Here is a 25,404-nt window from a genome sequence, read left to right on the forward strand (position 1 = left end):
TATGTGAACGAAAAATCCCTGTTTATATGGAAAGTTTGCTAGAAGGGGGTATATAGCAATGTGTAGATGGTTTAACAGAATTTTTAGTGGTCACACCCATCACAGGTTGCCTGCAAAAATCTATGGGGGGTGTACACAAGACCAGTCACCCTGCACAAGGGCCCCAGCCCCGGTTCACACAAGAACACTGCTGTGGGTGGCAATAGATTCCTAACGACACTCCAAACACAGATCACAAATACAGTGTGTTTGCTGCACCAAAATGCATGGTACCGCAGAGCCATGTTTTTTATTATTATAATACAGGATTTATATAGCGCCAACAGCTTACGCAGCGCTTTACAACATAAAGGCAGACTGTACAATTACAATACAAATGAATACAGAAGGACTGAGAGGGCCCTGCTCGTTGGAGCTTACAACCATGTGATCCAGTTTCAGTGCGTTTTTAAATTGCATCGCACTGAATTGCACAGGGACACACAGAGCGTTACTGTGCAATGCCGGAGTCAACCTGCACTAAGTCTGTGCACAGTTTGGCTCCCCAGTCCCCTGACTCCAGGCTCAGTTCTTTGTGGATCAATTTCACCTGATGGGAATGGAGTGCCTGTTCTCACACACTCTTTCATGCCTGGACAGACTCTCTGCCACCTAGTGCATGCAACTCTGGTGTTTAAGTGAGGGTGGAGGGCACAGGTGCACCATCCAGTCCCACTGCTGGCAGACTGGAAAAGTCTATGGGAAACTGACAGCTGGTGGAAGGTGCACCCAATCCTACGAACATTTAGGGGACTATACACCCAGAGACGAATGCCCAGAATGCCAGCAGTCTGCATTGCCATCATTCGTCCCTGGGTGCATACTGCCCTAAATGTTAGTAGCTCTAGGTGCATTATCCTGTCTAGCTGCAGCCGCAAGGTTTCACAAGCTGCAACTGCAAGGCGTCTCTCTGTCACTTGGCCTGATGAAGGTCCCTTGCAGGTTCCAAAATGTTGCATTGCTCATGTAACATGCCTAAACAACACAAATAAAGGCACTTTTACTGAAGCAGATTACAGTGTGCTAGCCGTTATCTCTGTTCGCTGGTGAAATGCACCCAATGCTGCAACACCCCACAACTGCATTCCGCTGCGGTGTACAATGGAGATACAGTATATGTATTACTCATCGAAGTGCACTGCAGTACGTTCCTTTGGGCAGACTAAAATAAAAGAACGGATGCCAGCTGTCTCTTACAGATTCTTTGAGCTGATCCCCCTGATGACGTGCGGCGGAGACAACCCAGTGCATGCTCAGCGCGATGGAGGTTGGTCGAAAGCCTCCTGAGACATTAAAGTTGTTGTAACATCAGACATGAAATATGAACAGAGCATATCCCTTTATAGTGTGTACTTGCCTCAATCCAGAGTGTTAAGTGCTGTCCTGTTCCTCTGCTATCAGCATGTGTCACTTCTGACAAATTTTCCTGACACCAAGAGAAAAATGGTGACAGGGAAGAGAGCTCCAGCAGATTGACAGCCTCAACTCTGTTTCTGTGTGATGGGGTGTGTCTTTTCCCTCCAATCAGCTCTCCTCACTGATGTAACTTCAGATCTCCATCCCCTTCTTTTCAGAGCCAAGAGATCCTGTATAAATTCTGCACTTTGAATGGATGTAGGGGGAAAATGCTATAGATAAACAGGAACAACTTAAGTAGGAGGATTTGTTTCATCTCTGTGTATCACCTGAAGTCAGTCACTTCAATGGGTATATGGAAGGAAGTGACTACCCTCAGGTGACACACAGAGATTATACAAATCCTCCTACATAAGTTAAACCTGTTTACGTGCAGCCACCTGTCCTCTACAACCATTCAATGGGCAGAATTTATACAGCCTGCCTCAGCTTTCAGAAAGCAGGGGCCGGAGAGCTGAAGTTCCACTCTGCAACGCTCCGTGAGTGCTGATTGGAGGGAAGGAACACACCCACCTACACGCATCACACAGGAACAGAGCTAAGGTTGTCCATAACAGGATATGTGCTGGAGCTCCCTTGGTGAGGCGGTCAATCACAGGCTGTGAACTGGAGCTCCCTTCCATGTCACTTTTAATCTTTTGGTGTCAGAAAAACTTGTCAGGAGTGACAGCAGAGGACAAAGGCAGCAGACAGAAATTAAACCTAGTGCTCTGGATCGAGACAAGCACACACTATAGAGGGTTATGCTGTGTTCATATTTCTTGTTAGAGGTTTACAACCACTTTAATAGACCAGGAGGAAGGGGGTGGGTTCTATTCTTACCTAGGAGAGAAAGCTGGAAGTGACCATCCAGGACCAGCAGGCAAAAGTGTTCACATGCCACAGTCGATTCTTTGGAAAAAACGATCCCTTTGTCACATCCAACTGCAACCTATTCAGGGGATGGGGTCGCAGTTCAAACTTTACACCCCTTACTCTTAGGAAAGGATATACGGGGGAATTGTGGAAAGTTAAAAATGAGGGTGAAGATCTACTTTAATGGGATGTAATGCACCTCAACAGCGGGATTTTGGCAGCAGGTGTCAGCCAATGGTTCATGGCTGAGAACTGCTGATCTGCTGTGTCCAATTAAAGCCTAGAGCTCTGTGTTAACAAACACACAGGGCTCTGCACAGAGGGAATGATCTGTCTGTTTCTTCTCTCTGCAAAGGAAGAAGAATGAGCAAACAGATCTTAGTAAAAAGCAGCACATATTACACACATTAACAATTCATAAGCACACACTTAACCCCTTGATTATCCCAAGATGTTGGTCCCTTCCCAGTCCGCGTCATTAGCAGTGACAGCGTAAAGTATTATCACTGATCTTTGTAATAGTGTCACTGCTGATGTCAGTGTCACTTAGTTCCTATCCAGTGTCAATTCGTGTAAGATTGCCTACAGCACTATCACAGTCCCACTATAAGTCGCTGATTACCACGAATGCTAGTATAAAAAAAAATGTTTTCATTATATACACCATAGTTTGTAGACGCTATATCGTTCACACATACCAATCAATATACACTTATTGGGATTTTGTTTGGTTTTTTTACAAAATATGTAGCAGAATACATTTTGGCATATATTTATGAAGAAATCTGATGTTTTAATTTATTGGATATTTTTTATAACAGAAATTAAAATATATTGTTTAATTATATAAACCAAAAAAAGACAAAAAATAATAAAAAATGAAAAAAAAAAAACCCTCAGTGGTGATCAAATGCCACATTCTAGAGGTCAAGTGGTTAATGGCACTGCAAAGCACCAACACAAATAAGCTGCGTGATTGCAGTGAGATGGTGTGAATGGACCCAAAAGGGACTTCTGATGTTAGTAAAGCCCTGGACAAAGCAGGCACTTTCTTTCCAATAAAATATGGTCTAGCACACATACTAAAACGTGAAGATCCGCCACACACTGCTTGGCACAAAAATATTGGCCTGTCAACCAGCTGAAAAGAATCTATAAAAGGGAAATCTTGCAAGGCACAGGTGTCTGATATGTATATCTTGGGAGATAATCTGTACAAGTGTGTGGTGGCGCACTTACTGGAGCGCATCCGAAGCTGTCAGTCCCATCATTTTACTTGGCTCTTCGTTCACAACGGATAGACAAGGTGAAGAGAATCGGGAGTGACAGCGACGCTGGCTTCATGGGAGAAAAGGTGATCGGCTTTGTGCCTTTGTTTTTGACAACTGACTTATTTCCATTCCGGGAAAATTAAAAAAATAAAAAATCTCAGCAACTGTCCTTCACTTTTTTCCACGGTGAAACTTGAGATGTTCAGTCCTCTATAAATCACGTCTTCTCTGTCAGGCTCAACAGTCCTAATTTATGGACGTAGATAAGGGAAGAAATGTTGAAGACAGCATTGCCTTTAGCAACCAACAGGATTTCTCCATTTCCCCATACTGTGGTGAGGGAAACCGGGATGACTATTGGTTGCCATGGGCAACACAGCATGTGCCGATTCTCTGCTCATGTCTCTGCTTCATGGCCATTATTATGCACTCTACTAAGACATGAAGCATGGAGGAGGGTTGACACCATCAAAGCACATTAACTCCCAGTAATCCCATGATGTTTTGAAGATGGCCTGGGCATTCTGGGAGTAGATATAAACTCTCACAAATAATCTACAGAAAAGGCACCAGTGAAATGAACACTTTCCATAGCAAATGGGATGATGCGTTCACTTCAGACATGATGAGGCTGAATGGAGGCTGCAACCAATGTCTATGAGCCTTCACTGTGGCAGCCATGATGCGTCAGGCTAAAGAATATATAAAGACCAATGACATCACTTAGACATCGAGAGGCTTATTTGTAGAGCAAATCAAAATGGAGATACTGCTCACAAGAACCAATCGGATTCCTGCTTTCTACAGCATAATAAAAAAAAGTCCAGCTGATTGCCTTCTAAAGCCTATGAGACCCAAGTATATCCAATGGCTGGCAGCAATTTGCCCACAATAGGATCCCTAGAAAAAGTAGAGAAACTCCTTAACCGTTTCCACTTTTGCTGCCCATGTTCAGTTAGGAGATTTCCTTTCACTTCCTGTCTTCAGGTTACAACATGAAATCTCCAAGTGAACATAATGGAAGCAGCAGGGTGGCTTGGTAGTTATCTGTTTAGAGATTTGGTCAGCACAAGCAGTTCCAGAGACAAAGGATTTTCATGCAGGCTTGGAGTGGTGACATCTCGTTATATAGAGATAAGTGTTCTGCTAGGATACAAACCGGGAATCCCAGGAGTGCTAACCAATAGGCCATCCTGATGCTTCCATTACATTCACTGGCTGGATACAACCAAGATGCTGGGCAGCACAGTGGCTAAATGGTTAGCACTTCCACCTGGCAGTACTAGGGTCGTTGGTTCGAATCCCAGCCACAGCACCACCTGCCTGGAGTTTGCATGTTCTCCCTGTGCGGGTTTCCTCTGGGTATTCCTGTTTCCTCCTACACTCCAAAGACATGCTGGTAGGTTAATTGGCTCCTGTCTAAATGATCCCTAGTATGTGTATGTATGAATGTGAGTTAGGGACCTTAGATTGTACGTCCCTTGAGGGTTAGGGACTGATGTGAATGTACAATATATATGTAAAGCGCTGTGTAAATTGATGGCGCTATATAAGTACCTGAAATAAATAATAATAATAAATAAAGATGCTCCACTAACTTAGCAGGAAAGTAGGAAGTTATGCCCGCCTCCATGACTTCTACAGGGTGTCACCCATCCTCTGGAACTCCCTGCCCCAACCCATCAGATTATGACCTACTCTCCTCTCCTTTAGGCGCACCCTGAAAACCCATCTCTTCAGGGAAGCCTACCCCACCCCCTGCTAACTTGCCGACCTCCTCCACTCTTCCTACCACTCCATCCCCCACAGCTATCTCCTCCTGTGCCACCATCCCCTCCCTCCTAGATTGTAAGCTCGAAAGAGCAGGGCCCTCAATCCCCTCATGTCTTGCATTGTATTGGTATTGTTCTGTCACATGTTCTGTCCCCCTTTGTAATGTACAGCGCTGAGCGAACCATTGGTGCTTTATAAATACTGTATAATAATAATGCACCAAGGAGGTCAGATCAAAGCCACACAGAGCCAATTGCAATGACATCCTACGTTCCTACTATCTGCAAGGAGTTTGCATGTTTTCTGTGTACTTTTATGGGTTTCCTCCGGGTACTCTGGTTTTCTCCCACACTCCAAAGACATGCTGATTAATTAGCTCCTTTCCACACTCTAGCTAATGTAGATTTGCATATGTGATAGGGACCTAAAGATGCCCATCAACAGATCTAAATTCATCCGGTTCAGCAGGACCCGGACGAATTTCAATCTATGTATGGGAAGGCTGACTGTACGGAAGTCAATCGCTGGACCGACTTCAGTACTACCAGCTTGTCAGGTTTTTTTCTTGTGATCACTGTCAGCAGCTACAGCCACTAGCAGCGATCATTGTATCCTGTCCCATGCTTCCCGCTGGTAGAACACAACAGTGTTGCAGAAGGGATTCCCCCATCAACACTAAATGTGTTGATGAGGGAATCTAGCAAATTTCTTTCTTTCAACCCGTGGTTGAAAGAAAGAAAATTGGTTAAGGGTCCATTCACATCAATAGCAGTTATTCCAACACAGTCCCACTGCATGACAAGGTAAAATGCCTTGTCTCCTGTGTGCCTCATTCACACCACTGCATTGCATGCACTACTTTCTTTCAGCGCAACACAACGCAGCGCAAGGCATCTCCTCACACCGATGGCAACCAATTTAACGTAATGAAATGTCTGTGTGACATTTTAATAAAGCTCGTTTAAAAAAAAATATTAAAAAATAGAACTGCACACCAGCCACTGCGTTATAAAGCGGTGGCTGGTGTGAATGGACCCTAAAGTGTTACTAAACCCAGGACCCTGCACTCACTATATCTGGTCTCCCTGGACCCTGCACTCACTATATCTGGTCTCCCTGGACCCTGCACTCACTATATCTGGTCTCCCCGGACCCTGCATTCACTATATCTGGTCTCTCTGGACCCTGCATTCACTATATCTGGTCTCCCCAGACCCTGCATTCAATATATCTGGTCTCCCCGGACCCTGCATTCACTATATCTGGTCTCCCCGGACCCTGCACTCACTATATCTGGTCTCCCTGGACCCTGCACTCACTATATCTGGTCTCCCTGGCCCTGCACTCACTATATCTGGTCTCCCCGGACCCTGCACTCACTCTATCTGGTCTCCCCGGACCCTGCATTCACTATATCCGGTCTCCCCGGACCCTGCACTCACTATATCCGGTCTCCCCGGACCCTGCACTCACTATATCTGGTCTCCCCGGACCCTGCACTCACTATATCTGGTCTCCCCAGACCCTGCACTCACTATATCTGGTCTCCCCGGACCCTGCACTCACTATATCTGGTCTCCCCGGACCCTGCACTCACTATATCTGGTCTCCCCGGACCCTGCATTCACTATATCCGGTCTCCCCGGACCCTGCACTCACTATATCCGCTCTCCCCGGACCCTGCACTCACTATATCCGCTCTCCCCGGACCCTGCACTCACTATATCCGGTCTCCCCGGACCCTGCATTCACTATATCCGGTCTCCCCGGACCCTGCACTCACTATATCTGGTCTCCCCAGACCCTGTACTCACTATATCCGGTCTCCCCGGACCCTGCACTCACTATATCCGGTCTCCCCGGACCCTGCATTCACTGTATCCGGTCTCCCCGGACCCTGCACTCACTATATCCGGTCTCCCAGGATCCTGCACTCACTATATCTGGTCTCCCCGGACCCTGCATTCACTATATCTGGTCTCCCCGGACCCTGCATTCACTATATCTGGTCTCCCCGGACCCTGCATTCACTATATCTGGTCTCACCGGACCCCGCATTCACTATATCTGGTCTCCCCGGACCCTGCATTCACTATATCCGCTCTCCCAGGACCCCGCATTCACTATATCTGGTCTCCCCGGACCCTGCATTCACTATATCCGCTCTCCCAGGACCCTGCATTCACTATATCTGGTCTCCCCGGACCCTGCATTCACTATATCTGGTCTCCCCGGACCCTGCATTCACTATATCTGGTCTCCCCGGACCCTGCATTCACTATATCTGGTCTCCCCGGACCCCGCATTCACTATATCTGGTCTCACCGGACCCCGCATTCACTATATCTGGTCTCCCCGGACCCCGCATTCACTATATCCGCTCTCCCAGGACCCCGCATTCACTATATCCAGTCTCCCCGGACCCTGCATTCACTATATCCGGTCTCCCCGGACCCTGCATTCACTATATCCGGTCTCCCAGGATCCTGCACTCACTATATCCGGTCTCCCCGGACCCTGCATTCACTATATCCGGTCTCCCCAGACCCTGCATTCACTATATCTGGTCTCCCCGGACCCTGCATTCACTATATCTGGTCTCCCCGGACCCTGCATTCACTATATCTGGTCTCCCCGGACCCTGCATTCACTATATCTGGTCTCCCCGGACCCTGCATTCACTATATCCGCTCTCCCAGGACCCTGCATTCACTATATCCGGTCTCCCCGGACCCTGCATTCACTATATCCGGTCTCCCCGGACCCTGCATTCACTATATCTGGTCTCCCCGGACCCTGCATTCACTATATCTGGTCTCCCCGGACCCTGCATTCACTATATCTGGTCTCCCCAGACCCTGCATTCACTATATCTGGTCTCCCACAGTACACAGCACATGGAAGAGTAATTATTTTAGTAAATATAAACTGCTAAATACTTCTATCACTGTCCGGCAGAGCACTGGTTAATCTTGTAGGGGGAGCTTTCATTATCCTCTGACTGTCCTATGAGGCTGCATAACCCCTGACCCTCTGTCTGGACAATGCTGATTGGCACTGTGCTAATCACGTGCACCCTCCAAAAAAAAAAAAAAAAATTCTCTAGCAATACACACCAAACTGAGCATGTGCAGAGTGTCTCCTAGGGCTCTGTACTAACCACAGATGGATTGGGGACTGTGGAAGACGGGGAGGATCCAAGAAGATAGGATCAAACAGCCTTTTTACATAAAGTGGAGGGTTAACCCCTTAGGTTCCACAGTGAGTATAACAAGCATGCTTTACTGTATATACAGACTGATTTTACTGTTGTGGGTTTGATACCCTTTAACGTATGGCCTACCCTAGACTGTAAGCTCTTTGAGGGTAGGAACTGATGTAAATGTACAGTATGTAGAGTGCTGTACAAATTAATTGTATCTCTCACATCTTGTTCTAGTGACAAGTAATATTTAGGATTTTCCTCACTTTCTATTCTGGTGGTAATGGTCACCACAACACATAGAGGATAAACAGGGATAAAAACAAACTGCAATAAAAAAAACTTAAAGGGACTAAGCCTTCTCTACCAAAAATGTATATTTTGGAATGATTTGTAAATCAGCCCTAGAATTACCTCCATGATGTCACTGGTTGCGCAAGGATTGGTTGATGACCATTTAAAAATGGAAGCTTGAACCACACACAATGACTGCACCACTAATCCACATACAATGGGTTGGACACATGTGGCTTAAACTGACAGTGCTCACCCTTTCTACTCATGTTCTTGAAAGATACTCCACGCTGATGCAATATATCATATACTCCAAAGTAAGGAATATTAGCAGGTCAATGTAAGAGGTAATAAGATTTCAGTTGCTATTTTTCTAGTTCAGGTTGGAAAATAAAAGCAAGCCTCTAACTGGCTGCCAGAGCGCCAACGTCTATCCAGTAAGTCTTTACAGATCAGCAGAAATGACTTTCTTTCTAAGGTCTGTTTCATGGGCTTCTGCTTGTGTGAGTTCAGTTTGCACAGCAAGATCTTACAAAGCATTTATGAGCATTCCTTTTAAGATGCTTAAAGCCACTCTCCGAACCTTAACGTTTTCCCATGCAGTGTCTGCACTGCAAGGGTTAATTGCTCATTTAATCCAGAGGAGAGTAAAAAGCCTTATACTGACCCGATCCTCTGCTTCACAGGAAAACTGGACTCCTCCATGATCCAGTAGTGGACTGTTCCTGGTGTCCTCATGTTTAGGGCAGGTCTGTGGGATTTATGAGGTCAGGAACAGTCCACCGGTCAAGCCTGCTAGACCATGGGGGAAGGAAGTAGCCACGGGGACTGGATCAGGTAAGTATACCTCCTTTCTCCTCTCTCTTAGACAAAAACGAGCTTGCAGTGCAGGCACAGCCCTACTGCACAGGAAAACTTTTTTTTGCCCAGAGTTGGGTATTAAGGACACTAACAGATGATGGGTGGTAAAACTTTTGCTGCAAAGGCAGCTGCTAGAGATGTAATCATGCTGCGGATGCGATGCTTAGCTTCAAGGCAGGAATTTATACCTAATTTCACCCATTCAAGTGAATGGGGCTGCTCTGCAGGCACATTGTAAACCATGTACGATGCACTTGCTGGTGGTGCAAAGTGCGGGCTTCAAAGGGTTAAAGTAGGTGGTGGGAAGGCAATACAACACCTCCTCCCCACCTGTAAAATGATCTCTAAAGAGTGATCCAAATGTGGATTGCTAATCAAAGAGCAGAGCTAGCGTGAATGAGACCCTACAGGTGAAACTCGAAAAATTTGAATATCGTGCAAAAGTTCATTTATTTCATTAATGCAACTTAAAAGGTGAAACTAATATATGAGATAGACTCATTACATGCAAAGCAAGATAGTTCAAGCCGTGATTTGTCATCATTGTGATGATTATGGCTTACAGCTCATGAAAACCCCAAATCCACAATCTCAGATAATTAGAATATTGTGAAAAGGTGCAATATTCTCAGCTCAAAGTGTCCCACTCTAATCAGCTAATTAAGCCATAACACCTGCAAAGGGTTCCTGAGCCTTTAAATGGTCTCTCAGCCTGGTTCAGTAGGAATCACAATCATAGGAAAGACTGCTGACCTGACAGTTGTGCAGAAAACCATCATTGACACCCTCCATAAGGAGGGAAAGCCTCAAAAGGTAACTGAAAAAGAAGTTGGATGTTCCCAAAGTGCTGTATCAAAGCACATTAATAGAAATTTATGCGGAAGGGAAAAGTGTGGAAGAAAAAGGTGCACAAGCAGCAGGGATGACCGCAGTCTGGAGAGGATTGTCAGGAAAAGGCCATTCAAAAGTGTTGGGGACTTTCACAAGGAGTGGACTGAGGCTGGAGTCAGTGCATCAAAAGCCACCACACATAGACGGATCCTGGACAAGGGCTTCAAATGTCGTATTCCTCTTGTCAAGCTGCTCCTGAACAACAAACGTCAGAAGCATCTTACCTGGGCTAAAGAAAAACAGACCTGGTCTGTTGCTCAGTCGTCCACAGTCCTCTTTTCTGATGAGAGCAACTTTTGCATCTCATTTGGAAACCAAGGACCCAGATTATGGAGGAAGAATGGAGAGGCACACACTGCAAGATGCTTGAAGTCCAGTGTGAAGTGTCCACAGTCTGTTTTGATTTGGAGAGCCATGTCATCTGCTGGTGTTGGTCCACTGTGCTTCATTAAGTTCAGGGTCAACGCAGCCGTCTACCACCTGATTTCGGAGCACTTCATGCTTCCTTCCGCAGACGAGCTTTATGGGGATGCTGACTTCACTTTCCAGCAGGACTTGGCACCTGCCCACACTGCCAAAAGCACCAAAATCTGGTTCAACGACTGTGGGATTACTGTGCTTGATTGACCAGCAAACTCGCCTGACCCGAACCCCATAGAGAATCTATGGGGCATTGCCAAGAGAAAGATGAGAGACATGAGGCCGAACAATGCAGAAGAGCTGAAGGCCGCTATTGAAGCATCCTGGTCTTCCATAACACCTCAGCAGTGCCACAGGCTGATAGCTTCCATGCCACGCCGCATTGAGGCAGTAATTGCTGCAAAAGGGGCCCTGAGTACTGAGTACATATGCATGCTTATACTTTTCAGTGGTCCGATATTGTTCTATGTACAATCCTTGTTTTATTGATTGCATGTAATATTCTTATTTTCTGAGATTGTGGATTTGGGGTTTTCATGAGCTGTAAGCCATAATCATCACAATTATGACAAATCACGGCTTGAACTATCTTGCTTTGCATGTAATGAGTCTATCTCATATATTAGTTTTACCTTTTAAGTTGCATTACTCAAATAAATGAACTTTTGCATGATATTCTAATTTTTCGATTTTCACCTGTACATGCCCAAACAGGGAATAAATGGTAGTTTGACTGAACTTACACCCCCTCTAGCAATAATGTGTCCTCAGGCTCCCTCGCTGGACGCAGACATCTTTAACTTTTCTTCTTCTGGGTTTGGGATCTTTGGCCATCCTGACTGGCCACGCTGTGATAACTACAGATGCAAGTTCCCAGGGTTGTATACTTCACATGCAAACAAACAGAATCCTTTATTGCAGAAAAGACCTAGTATGTCTCATCTGCAATATAAAGTCTGCCTATTCACAGATTTTGAATTTCTAGGTAAATTTTCATTTTACAGCAGATCTTCAGCTATCAGGACCTTCCATCTGCCTCTCTACAGCACAAGGATCTGGAGATGCCGACCATTCCCCACAACCAACCCTAAGAGCCCCATAACAGAGCACTTTGATTGGTTATGCTCAAAAGTACTCATTTCCCTCAGTCGCCTCCCATGACCCTGGAAAACAAACTTTTTTTTATGAACATAATGTAGCGATCCCACGACCGCTTCATTATAATTCCTCTCCTTCCTGTGGCATGGCGTTGGGTAGGAAGCAGTGGCAACACAGAGACTACATGTCCCAGACATCTGTGCTGTTCAAACGGCTGTGGGTGTGGCCTCTGTGCTGTTTTGGCCAATAGTAAGACCAGGGGTGGACTGACAACTCATGGGGCCCCGGGCAATAGGGGATCATGGGGCCCACACTCAAAGCACAGCCAAAAAAAGGCTATAAAAAACGTACCAGGGGCTTCTCATGGGGCCCCCTACTGACCCCGGGCCCTCGGGGAACGCCCGAGTGCCCGATTGGTCAGTCCGCCCCTGGTAAAGACCACTGGCTGGGCAGCTGCTTCAATAAGTCACCCCTATGATACTGCGAGTGACAGCTGGCTGCAACAGAAAGCGGCTGCTAAGGCTTAAGCTGGCCACGGGTGGACTGAAATTCGGTTGTTTCAGCTGGGACCGGCCAAAGTTTGATCCATCAATGGGCAGGATTTATAAAAGCCCCCCCCCCCCCCCGCAGCAAAAATAAGAAAAAAAAATCCAAACCAAAGTTCTCCTTTAAACGCTTCAACAATTCTGGCCAAAAGTTGTGCAAATGCTTTGTAAAGGTTTGCTGTGCGCACTAATAGTATACAAGCTGAAGCCAATGTGAAACATGCTTACCTTCCCAAGTGTGCTCTGCAGCCAGATACTCTGCCAGTACTTACAGGTCTCCTTTAGAGACAGCAAATGGGCAAATGCAAAAAATTTAGAATACTAAAAATCAGTCCTAACTGAACCTGTCACCAATCTGGCCAACCTAGCAGCTGAATTTATATTCAAATCTCACTTTTCCTGTAAAAGTAAAAAAAATAGCATCTTCCACATCTACTTCCTGGTCCGAGTCTCCCTATTGGTTCTGCACAATAGAAGGTAAACGGAGAAGGTTTGGAAGGTGGACGGTGCATGAGGAAGGCTGACTTCAAGAGAAAAAGTCAAGATCTGCATAGAACTCCACTGGGATCTTATGATGGGCTTGTCATGTGGTTTTCACTAGCCACTTGCTGCACAATCATGTACCTGGTACGTAATTGTACTTCAAGTGGTTGTAACACGGTGCAGCTGCAAGCATCACCCTAGTACCATTTCTTAGAGGCGGCAGTCGGCATTCTTGTAAAAGCGATCGGAGAGGATAACTAGCCCCTCAATTGCTTTTACAAGTAGTGGGAGGGGATATCCCCCCTCCCCCTACCTTCCACCGCTCTCTCGGGATCTCCTGTCCCACCGGGAGATCCCAGCGACCAGCTGGCACTTCCACTGGCTGAGTGGACAGCTGAACTAAGCTGAGATTGATCAGCTCTTCGTTACAGTAAACTGGAAGCAATGACATCAGTTCCAATTTACTCTGAACTCAATGCCGCCATTTAAAAAAAAAAAAAAAAACATCTAGGTGTTTTGAATGCTTTTAAAGTGATGGTTTAAAAAAAACCAAAAAAAACCAAAAAAAACCCAACATTTTATACTTCCCTGCTCTGTGCAGTGGTTTTGCACAGAACAGCTTGGATTCTCCTCGGGTCCCTGGCCAGCGTTCTAGTCCCCTCTCTCCTGCTGATTGCCCCCAGATCAAGCAGCTTGATCTGGGGGCACCCAAGCAGGCGTACTTCCGAGCCACGGCTCTGTGTCCATTCACACACAGAGCTGCAGCTTGGCCCCACCACCTCCTTCTCCTGATTGGCTCACACTGCAGCCTCAGCCAATCAGGAGTGAGAGTCTCCCGAGAGCTGAGGTTCTCGTGGACATCACTGGATCGAGAAGGGGCTCAGGAATGTATTAGAGGGGGGTTGGGGGGACCTGCTGCACACAGAAGGTTTTTTACCTACATACATACAATGCATGAAGGTAAAAAAACCTTGAACCTTTACAACCACTTTAAGTACAGAGAAGGGATGTGGAGTCTTATCGACCCCAGATCCCTCCATAAAGAGTACCTGTCACATGCCTATTGCTGTCATGGGGGATGCTTACATTCCTTGTGACTGCAATAAAAATGATCACAAAAAAAATTAAAGGAACAGTGTAACAATAAAAAACATAAAATAAATTAATAATTAAAAAAAATTATAAAGTGCCCCCATGCTTGGCGCAAAGATAAATGCATGCATCGGTCCCACACACACGCAAAAAGCAATGTGAGGTAACGTTGTAACGCATTAAAATAAAAAAATATATATTTTTTTTAAAACGGAGTTTGAAAACCTGCTGCGCAAATACAGTCTGGCATAAAAAAATTGCAAAACCCACCAATTTATTCTCTAGGGCCTCTGCTTTAAAAAAATATATAATATTTGGGGGTTCTAAGAAATTTTCTAGCAAAATTGATTGTCACATGTAAACAAAAAGTGCCAGAAAAAGCCTGGTCTTCAAGTGTCTAGAGGTAACCTCTGCTCATGTACTTCATTTATTGTATGCACTTGTTTTGATTATTTTAAAGTGGTTCTAAAGGCTAAAGTTTTTTTTTTACCTTCATCTATTCTATGCATGAAGGTAAAAAAACTTCTATGTATATTCCCCCCCCCCCCCCCTCCCAGAGCAATAACCGCTGCCCTAGGTTTCCGGTTTCAGACTGGCTGCTTTCTTTTGCAGTGTCCTATGGAGCCACCTTTGTATGCAGGGACTACAGTTGTGTCTTCCTACACTGTGTGCATCAAAAGAAACACACATCCCCATAGCCTAGGATGACAAGGTGCTCCCCCGCCCCTCCCGTCCAAGCTAACAGATTGACTTCAGACTGAACTGTCAACTGTTTCCTGTGAGGATCGGAAGTTCAGGGAAGCAGTGCTGAAAGAGCAGGAATCAGCAGCATTGAAAGTTGTAAACATAAAATGCTGATGTATGAATCCTAACACCTAGTTTACTGGGGAATGTTTATTTTATTGTGCTCAGTGTGTTAAACTAGAAGCGATAAGGGATAATACAGATCTAATTGATAAAATATCTTCTTATTTGTTCAGCTTTATTTATTTTGATCTCTCAGTTTGGGAGTTAACCCTTTGAGGACCGTAAGATTTTGAAACGCCAAAAGAATCAATTGTTTTGTTTTTAAAGTTCGTACACTTCAGTTGCTGTAACTAAGCCATTTCATGAAATAATTGGCAAAAAGCTAGACCCATTTGTTTGTTGATAAGAACTAATATTTTGACTCAAACCAAAAAAAAAAAAAAAAAAAAAGAGAGTTTTAAGTTCTTAATCAGATGATACACGCAATTAAAAACATGGGACAAATACGTCCCTTGGTCCTCAAAGGGTTAAGAGGTCTATAGATCAGATATGGTAACCAGCAAAATGTGAAAGTGTCCAGAAGGATGTAGAAGAAGAAGCACAAACAGCCTTTACATAGAACTCATAATATGCGATGCAAATACGTTACTGGCAGACAATGCTACAAACGTGCCTCACGTATGGCACATCCTAGGAAGTAGAAAGAGTGAGCACTGTATTTGATCTCAGCCATGAGATGAGGTGTGCGACATCCACATTTACCTGTGAGCAGAGAAGACGGTCTCCTGACTTTCCCACCTAGTCTGACCCAAGCATAGAGAGAACGAGAGGAAAGAAAGAACCAGTTATACTGACAGCAATGCGTTATGTGTACACCAACGTTCCCCAATACAGCACATCCAAACCCAACAACACAAAAACAATTGTTTTACAACTTAACAGTCTGTAGATGTGGTGCCTGCATTCGTTTTCCTTTTTTGCAGGCTTTTAACTTTATTTTTTTCCCTTTCAATAGGACACTTCCTGCCTGAGGGTGACAACGCTCACTCAAGGTAGTGTATTTGTTTTTTTTTTTGTTTTGTTTTTTTCAACGTAGTGTATTTAAATCCTTGTTGATGCTGCCACTCACCAATTCTTAGATGTCTTGACTGCATTAGTTTTCGTTCTTAGGCTGGCCATACATTATACAATTATCTGCAGATTTTCTGCCCAATTTCCTTTAGATTTACCTTCAACTATGTAGTGCAAGGGCCTGCCTAATTGGATACAACTGAAAGTGTTGTTTAGGTTTGTCCTCCTATTATATGGTTTTTGGTAAATCTAAACCAAAAATCTGCAGATAATTGTATAATGTATGGCCAGCCTTAGACTTTCTTTCTTCTACTTATATCTGGTGATCAAGCCAGTAAGTCTGTTGTTTTTCAACAGAACAACTCTCTTGCATTTACAGGGAGGAGACAAACCATTTACCACTGGCAGGGGTGCTTATTTATTTATTTATTTCAGGTACTTATATAGCGCCGTCCATTTACACATATATATTGTACATTCACATCAGTCCCTAACCCTCAAGGAGTGTACAATCTAAGGTCCCTAACTCACATTCATACATACACATACTAGGGACAATTTAGACAGGATCCAATTAACCTACCAGCATGTCTTTGGAGTGTGGCGGAAACCCACGCTGGCACAGGGAGAACATGCAAACTCCAGGCAGGTGGTGCCGTGGCTGGGATTCGAAACAACGACCCTAGTACTGCCAGGCGGAAGTGCCAACCATTTAGCCACTGTGCTGCCCTTATAACAATCAGCTTTAATTTATGTAAAACATTTATCCCAAAAGGTAAAAAAACAAAAAACAAAAAGAAGGTTTGCTGTAACTGATTATAAAGTGTGAGCTGGACTTCAGCTTCAGTTTGTTAGTGTAATTAAACTCGCTAGTACATCTAACACCCCCCTCCTCCCAGACTGCTGTCCAAATGTCATCTGTGCTCCCTCATCCAGAGATGGGGCACTCTAATACAGGAGGTGTGTTACTGTCCGGATCACCAGGTGAAAATAAAAAGGGAAAAAAAAAAAGACTAAAAAAAGAAAACTAATGCAGCCACCACATCCAATGATTGGTAAGCTGCAATATATTACATTTTTGTTTTGGGGTTTAATACCGTTTAAATGCAGAAAAGACATTATATGGCATTCCATTTTAATTGGGTCCAATCTAGACTGACCCCAGTATGTACATGTATGTGATGCCGGGACCTTAGACTGTCAGCTCCTCTACGATTGAGCCCCGGTGGGTGAGCTGAAATGCGTCAGTGGCATGGTTTTAGAAGGAACAGGCTGAGGCCATTCACATCTCTTTCCACAAGCTGGTGGTGTCTTTTCATCCCCATACCAGGGGCGGACTGACCATTTGGAAACTCGGCACTGCCCGAGGGCCCGGGGTCAGTAGGGGGCCCCATGAGATGCCCCTGGTACCTTTTTCATAGGCTTTTTTGAATTTGGGCAAGGACACAGGGGCCCTATGATCCCCTATTGCCCGGGGGCCCCATGAGTTGTCAGTCCGCCCCTGCCCCATACCCTCAGGGACAGGGACTGATGTGACTGTATGGTATGTAAATAGTCCAAGCTATATAAATACCTGTAATAAATAAGAAGTCCTTTCTAGGATTTCTACCTTGTCCAATAAAAAGGGGTTGGATGGGCTAGAAATCCTCATCTGCATACACCTTCCTCCTCCCTGCTCTACGTTGAGTGTCATGTATACACAGAACAGACCTGATGATATTATTCCTCTATAATCAGCCCTGGGCGTTAGTTTGGCGTATAACCGATTTCCGATCTTTCAGCAGAATCTGCTCCGGGGAGAGTCTACTCCTCACCTGAAATGTCATTTAAACCCAGACTTTACTCTCCCTCCCTACTCTGTTCCAGCTGACGCATCTCAGATCAAGGCGACGTCTCCGCATAGAGAACAGAAATCGGGAAGTGTTGTCTGCCTGCTTTTTCCTATCACAGCCTCACATGCTTCGTACAGGACTTGAGAGAACTGATACAAAGTAGATTAGAGAAGCCTTGCCAACCAGGCCCAGGCACATCCGGAACATCCAAGAGAGAGCCACAGATGTGCCAGCGGGGGGCCACATAAAACATATTTACTTTGAGCAAGATCTCACTCTATAGCTAGCCGGAAAAAATAAACGAAGCCGCAGTTCTATTTGTGGCCAGCAGAGGCAGCAGAGTCCTGAAAGAATAACATGCACATTTCATGGGGGAGAAGTTTAAACAGAATCTCAATTTACCTAAAAGGCGACCAATCAAAAAAATTAGGGGCCACTTAGAGCAATCTAGGAGCCAAAAAATACTTTTATAGAATGATAAATTTGTTTTAGTTTGCATAAAAATTATAATATATATATATATATATACACACACAACTACTAATTGTATCTTGATATTAAATCTGACCTCTGGTCTTCCCTTCAGTCTTACATAGTTGTATCGGCTCCTCTCTTCTACTGAAATTGCTAACTCCGATTTCACTGCACACTGTGAGCTTCTCACTGAGTGCATTACAAGCTTCAAGTCTAATAACGCCTAATTTCCCGAAGGACATCCAGCATCATATAACACTTTCCTCCCCAGCTTGACTGTTCCTGGCCCATCTCTTTTACTCATTGGATGTCAGTTCTTTCAATCATAGAAGCTCAGCATCACATGTGTGCATTACCTAGGCTGGTCTACAACACCTAGGAACCCTACAAACCATGATCCACCTGCTTTGCATAGAGAAGCAGAGAGACCATGGTGACATTACTTGGGAATTCACCAGGAGATGCTGGTGGCTAACAGCAGCACTTAGTGGGGCACCAAGAATCCCACCCATGAGGAAATTGTTCTCTGGTCACCATAGATCTTGAATGGAGTGCAGAATGGCAGTGAAAAAGGAAAGGGAAGAATCTCTTTTTTTTTTACAGGGTAAAGGTGTTTCCTAGATTTTAATTTTGAGGCATGTGCTCTGCCAAGGAAGGGAATAGCAGAATGTCCATACTTGCCCCCCCACCTACATCTACTTACCTTCCTTTTTCTCCTCTGCTGCCCCATTCTGCTATCCTGAAGCGAAGAAAAGCCAAGAGTCATGATTTGAAGCCTACACCAGGTTGTGAACTCTATACCTGCCCCCCTGCACCGAGTGCCCCAGCAGCCAATCACCAAACACCATCGCTGTCACAGTGGAGGAAATCACATGTCCTCCGTTACCTAGAAGTGATAGGTGTTTTTCATTGCTGCTGTTGGGGCGACCATTAAATGAACCTGCATGCCCCGAAGCACATGTTAACTGTAACGTGGAATTCCAGCCTAAAGAGTGTGGAAACCCAACATTTCGTATTCCTGATACATGCCTGCTGTAACATGTACTTGTATGAAAAAGTTTCCTGTTCTCTTTGTATTGCTTTCTTTGTGTGAAATCTCTGGTGTTCCTGCCAGTCCATCTGCTCGCCTATTACAAACTGACCATACTAGGCATGAGAGCACAGCATGGTCAGTTCAACTCAGTGTGTACTGAGAACTCAGTCTTCTCTCCTCCAATAATAAGACATTTCTTTAAACGTGCTCCCACCCCACCACACAGATATTCACTAGGAAGAGCAATGTGCTGTTGCTTCTCCTCCCTCAGCTCTCTGAGCTCCTTATGCAGCTAAGAACAGAGAGAACGTGATCACTTTAAAAAAAAGAAAAGAAAAGGGAAAAAAAAGTGTTCATAATGTTTTTCATATCCATACACAAATGTTTTAACCTTCATTTCTATTTTAAACAGAATGGGTTGTTTTACAAGGTGAGGGTTCACATATACTTTAACCCTAACTACTCCTAAAGCTGTCCCCTCCCCCTCCTAACACCTATGCTGACTAACCGGTGTAAGAACAATGTGTATACTTTCCTATTTTTCGAGCTGCTCCAGTCCGGTGTCGCGATCCCCTTCTGTCAGCCAGAGTTGGTTGCAGAGAAGAAGAGGAAGAGCTCGATAACAGCCTGGAGTGGTGACGTCACCCGTAGGCTCCTATGGCCCATCTGCTGCTGGCACTCCCTTCTCTCCCCTGCAGTTGCCCTAGCTAACAGAGGAGCCGGATCACATAACTGGACCACAGAAGTCTGCAAATAGGTGTGTGTGTGTGTGTGTGTGTGTGTGTGTGTGTGCGGGTGTGTGTGTGCGGGTGTGTGTGCGTGCGGGTGTGTGTGCGTGCGGGGGTGTGTGCGTGCGGGGGTGTGTGTGCGTGCGGGGGTGTGTGTGCGTGCGGGGGTGTGTGTGCGTGCGGGGGTGTGTGTGCGTGCGGGTGTGTGTGTGCGTGCGGGTGTGTGTGTGCGTGCGGGGGTGTGTGTGCGTGCGGGTGTGTGTGTGTGTGTGCGGGTGTGTGTGTGTGTGTGTGTGTGCGGGTGTGTGTGTGTGCGGGTGTGTGTGTGCGGGTGTGTGTGTGTGCGGGTGTGTGTGTGTGCGGGTGTGTGTGTGTGCGGGTGTGTGTGTGTGCGGGTGTGTGTGCGTGCGGGTGTGTGTGTGTGTGCGGGTGTGTGTGTGTGCGGGGGTGTGTGTGTGTGTGCGGGTGTGTGTGTGTGTGTGCGGGTGTGTGTGTGTGTGCGGGGGTGTGTGTGTGTGCGGGGGTGTGTGTGTGTGCGGGTGTGTGTGTGTGCGGGTGTGTGTGTGTGTGCGGGTGTGTGTGTGTGCGGGTGTGCGGGTGTGTGTGTGTGCGGGTGTGTGTGTGTGCGGGTGTGTGTGTGTGCGGGTGTGTGTGTGTGCGGGTGTGTGTGTGTGCGGGTGCGGGTGTGTGTGTGTGTGTGTGCGTGTGTGTGTGTGCGGGTGTGTGTGTGTGCGGGTGTGTGTGCGTGCGGGTGTGTGTGTGTGTGCGGGTGTGTGTGTGTGCGGGGGTGTGTGTGTGTGTGCGGGTGTGTGTGTGTGTGTGCGGGTGTGTGTGTGTGTGCGGGTGTGTGTGTGTGTGCGGGGGTGTGTGTGTGTGCGGGTGTGTGTGTGTGCGGGTGTGTGTGTGTGTGCGGGTGTGTGTGTGTGCGGGTGTGCGGGTGTGTGTGTGTGCGGGTGTGTGTGTGTGCGGGTGTGTGTGTGTGCGGGTGCGGGTGTGTGTGTGTGTGTGTGCGTGTGTGTGTGTGCGGGTGTGTGTGTGTGTGTGCGGGTGTGTGTGTGTGTGCGGGTGTGTGTGTGTGTGTGTGCGGGTGTGTGTGTGCGGGTGTGTGTGTGTGTGTGTGCGGGTGTGTGTGTGTGTGTGTGTGCGGGTGTGTGTGTGCGTGCGGGTGTGTGTGTGTGTGTGCGTGTGTGTGCGGGTGTGTGTGTGTGTGCGGGTGTGTGTGTGTGCGGGTGTGTGTGTGTGTGCGGGTGTGTGTGTGTGTGCGGGTGTGTGTGTGTGCGGGTGTGTGTGTGTGTGCGGGTGTGTGTGTGTGTGCGGGTGTGTGTGTGCGTTTTTTGGACACAGGTTACCAAGTATAGGTGTTAGAAGGGTAGAGGACGCAGTTTTAAGAGTAGTTAAGTGTAAACTGGAATTCCACTTTATTGCAATATTGTTTTTTCTCTCACTGCACTGCATTTAGGACTTAACAGGAAGGAATTATGTGATCAAAATGCAAAAACCTAGTCAATATGAAATAAAAAGATATGATATATAAATCAAACTTAAAGTATATCTAAACCCAAGAACAAAATCCTATGTATTATAAAATTTCCAATCCTTTAATGCACTGGCTGCAGTCGTTTTTTTTTTTTAACGAAGTACATCTTTTGCAAGTAAGACAATCCTGCTAGAAATCCGGTGTCCTTTGCAAATATCAAACTGTATTTCAGCCTTGCCTGAGTTCTCTGGACTTCAGAACCCCCCCCCCCCCCAGTGTTATGAAGATGAGGAGGGTGGGGGGTGTTCTGAAGTCCAGGCAGGGCTGACATACAGTTTGATATTTTATTTGCAAAGGACACCGGATTTCTGGGAGAGCAGCCTATGGTGGCACCTTTGATCCTCCATTGATACAGTACAAATTAGGGTTGCCACCTTAGGACAGGAAATGCATTACTGGCAGGATCACCAGGTAAAAAAAAACTAATACAAGAACCACATGATAGGAGTGGTAAACTGCAATGTATTAAACTGTTGCTCTTAGGTTTAAAATATGCTTTAAAAAGGTTGGCCTAAATATCCAGTTGGTGAGTTTTACATAGGAAAGCTGAGAGGTGGAGAGACAGGGGTCAGCTTCCTTTTATGTAAGCTGAAGAGTAACTGGAGGAAGGGTCATGTGACTAGAGAGAGAACAGAGGACAAAGAAAAGAAAGAAAGCGTGACTTACGACATTCCTCTTCATCGCTTCCATCAAAGCAGTCAGTCAGCCCGTCACACTCCCATCCGCCTGGTATGCACACCCCATCGTTACACATGAAGTTCCCGGGGATGTTACATTCTGTGGTCTGGTTATTCCCAGGTAACAGCTGACCATCTGTAAGAAAAACATTGGAAGTGAGATAGATGCAGAACAATGTTTAAATACATCTAACCTAAAAAAAATAAAAATGTAATTTATTGGAGCTATCCAGCCCCAGATGTGGATGCTGCATTAGTTTTCTTATTTTCGTTATTTTCACCTGGTGATCCTGCCAATGACACACTTCCTGTCCAAGGATCACTCACCGCACTGTATCTACGGAGCAGCAGCGCTGTCACCCTAGAACAGGAATATAGAACACCTCACCCTTTGCTCATCACCTTAACATGGGGGGGGGGGGGGTCTTCTCTCATCCACAAAAAGAATAAATAGGGAATGGTAATGGATTACAGTGCAGCAAATGCAGACAGAGAGGGATTTTATCCAATGACAAAACTTCTGTCAGCATCAACAGGTATTTGTTGCACTTGGCAAAGAGATGACACAACTGGGCACTATTCCTCCCACTGACACCAACAATTGGGCACTATTCCTCCCACTGACACCAACAATTGGGCACTATTCCTCCCACTGACACAACTGGGCACTATTCCTCCCTGACACCAACAACTGGGCACTATTCCTCCCGCTGACAACAACTGGGCACTATTCCTCCCTGACACCAACAACTGGGCACTATTCATCCCACTGACACCAACAGCTGGGCACTATTCATCCCACTGACACAACTGGGCACTATTCCTCCCACTGACAACAACTGGGCACTATTCCTCCCGCTGACACAACTGGGCACTATTCATCCCACTGACACCAACAATTGGGCACTATTCCTCCCACTGACACCAACAACTGGGCACCAAATGTATTTACTCTGCGGAACACAGAAGATTGGGCAGGAAAGAGAAATACTCTCCTCTCACTAGGTAGCACAGGTCAGGCTGACTTTCCTTAATGTAGATATGAGACACCATAGCGCAGAACATACATGAATCTCAATAACTAGATCTTGGCAGTGGGATCAAATGCATACAAAACCACAACACCATTGGTACCAGGCCTAGGCATCAATGATATAGCCACAAATATGCCACCGTTGGGTACACCAAATGTATTTACTCCGAGGAAAACAGAAGCTTGGGCAGGATAGACAAATAGTCTACTCCCATCTCCTCCCACTAGGCAGTACGTGGCAGGATGACTTTCCTTAATGGAGATATGAGACACCATAGAGTGGAACATACAGGAATTTTAATAATTAGATCTTGGCAAATAAATTAATTCACAGTGGAATCCAATATGAACAAATCCACAACACCATTGGTACCAGGCCTAGGCATCTTCGACAGAGACACACATGTACCAGTGTTGGGTGCACCAAATGTAATTACTCTGAGGAACACAGAAGTTTGGGCAGAAAAGAAAAGTACTCTACTCCCATCTCCTCCCACTAGGCAGTATGCTGTAGGAGGACTTCCTTAACCCCCCTGGCGGTATTCCCGAGTGTAGCTTGGGGTAAATTTCAGCACCACAAGCGGTAACCTCGAGCTACACTCGGGAATGCCCTGCAGCGTTGCTCCGGGATCCCTCGATCACTTACCTTGTCCTGCGCTGCCGCGATGTCCCCCCTGCAGTGTTCCCTGCAATGTCCTCTGGCCGATGCCGGCATCTGTCTTCTGGGTTCTGTTCCCTGCGACATCGGGACGTACGGGGGACGGAACGGCGGGAAATTTGAAAGTTGTAAAAGTGACATTCGCTAAATACACTAAAATCACATAGTATAACATTCCTGTATCAAACCATTTCACATACATTTTGTCCCGAGTGCTTTGTCCGGCGCCCTGCCTGCATTTTTACTGTTCTTTCTGCCTGGAAACTGAGAAACGTCCATGGCGTCCAAAAAGCGTCCCTTTAGATCAAAAGCGGTTTTAGACCGGCTAGAGAACAGCGATAGTAAATCAGAACCACTTGCAGAATTGAGTGATAATGATTCGTGGGGGAAATTCGTCATCAGACACTGAAAACGATTCTGCAACTGAGCTCACTGATTTGCGAACTTGGCGCTCTATTTCAAATTTCAGTGTTTTTGGTTTGATATTATTTAGTTAAATTTATTATTATATTATTTTTTATGATTATTTATTAAATTATAATTTATGATTTCGTGTTTCAAATTTTTAACATACCCGGGATGTTTACTAGACTCTTGTTTGGACAGATTTCAGTGAGTTATTCCTAAAAATTACAGGCCTACAATAAAAAAAATACATATTTCCATGCAAAAAAATGTACCGCTTTGAGCACAGAAATATGGACATAATCAGACCGCTAGGGAGGTTAATGGGGATCAGGGGCGGACTGACAACTCATGGGGCCCCCGGGCAATTGGGGATCATGGGGCCCCTGTGTCCTTGCCCACACTCAAAACACAGCCAAAAAAGCCTATAAAAAAAAAAAAGGTACCAGGGGCATTTTATGGGGCCCCCTACTTACCCTAGGCCCTCGGGCAGTGCCCGAGTGCCGAATGGTCAGTCCGCCCCTGATGGGGATATGAGACACCATATTGCCAAACATAATGGCATTTCAATAATTAGATCTTGGCAAATAAATCCATAATGTACAAAACCACAATACCATTGTTACCAGGTCTTGGCATCTCCGAGAGAGTCACACATGTACCAGTGTTGGGTGCACAAATATATTCACTCTGAGGAACACAGAAGCTTGGGCAGAAAAGTACTCTACTCCCATCTCCTCCCACTAGGCAGTACGCTGTAGGAGGACTTCCTTAATGGGAAAATGAGACACCATAGTCCCAAACATAAGAGAATTTCAATAATTAGATCTTGGCAAAGAAATCCATTATGTACAAAACCACAATACCATTGTTACCAGGCCATGGCATTTCTGAGAGAGTCACATATGCGCCAGTGTTGGGTTCACAAATGTATTCACTCTGAGGAACACAGAAGCTTGGACAGGAGAG

At 45.7% G+C, this 25,404-nt stretch overlaps 1 protein-coding gene across 3 annotated transcripts in view; it reads right to left on the bottom strand.

The window, feature by feature from the left end:
• LDLRAD3 (low density lipoprotein receptor class A domain containing 3) overlaps positions 1-25,404 on the bottom strand; it is a 273,554-nt gene that overhangs the window by 174,879 nt on the left and 73,271 nt on the right. Inside the window, exons 2-3 of one of the 3 annotated variants that reach the window (XM_089677344.1) lie at positions 22,329-22,475; positions 15,750-15,785 (exon numbers count right to left, since the gene is read on the bottom strand). In XM_089677344.1, coding sequence (XP_089533470.1) covers positions 15,750-15,785; positions 22,329-22,475 — 183 coding nt within the window. Of the gene's footprint in view, positions 1-15,749; positions 15,791-22,328; positions 22,476-25,404 lie in introns of those variants that run through there. The other 2 variants (XM_089677346.1, XM_089677345.1) reach the window with 2 other exon arrangements.

Source organism: Staurois parvus, unplaced genomic scaffold, assembly GCF_062004578.1.
Source record: "Staurois parvus isolate SC_StPar_1 unplaced genomic scaffold, SC_StPar_1.0 ptg000184l, whole genome shotgun sequence".
NCBI lineage: Eukaryota > Metazoa > Chordata > Amphibia > Anura > Ranidae > Staurois > Staurois parvus.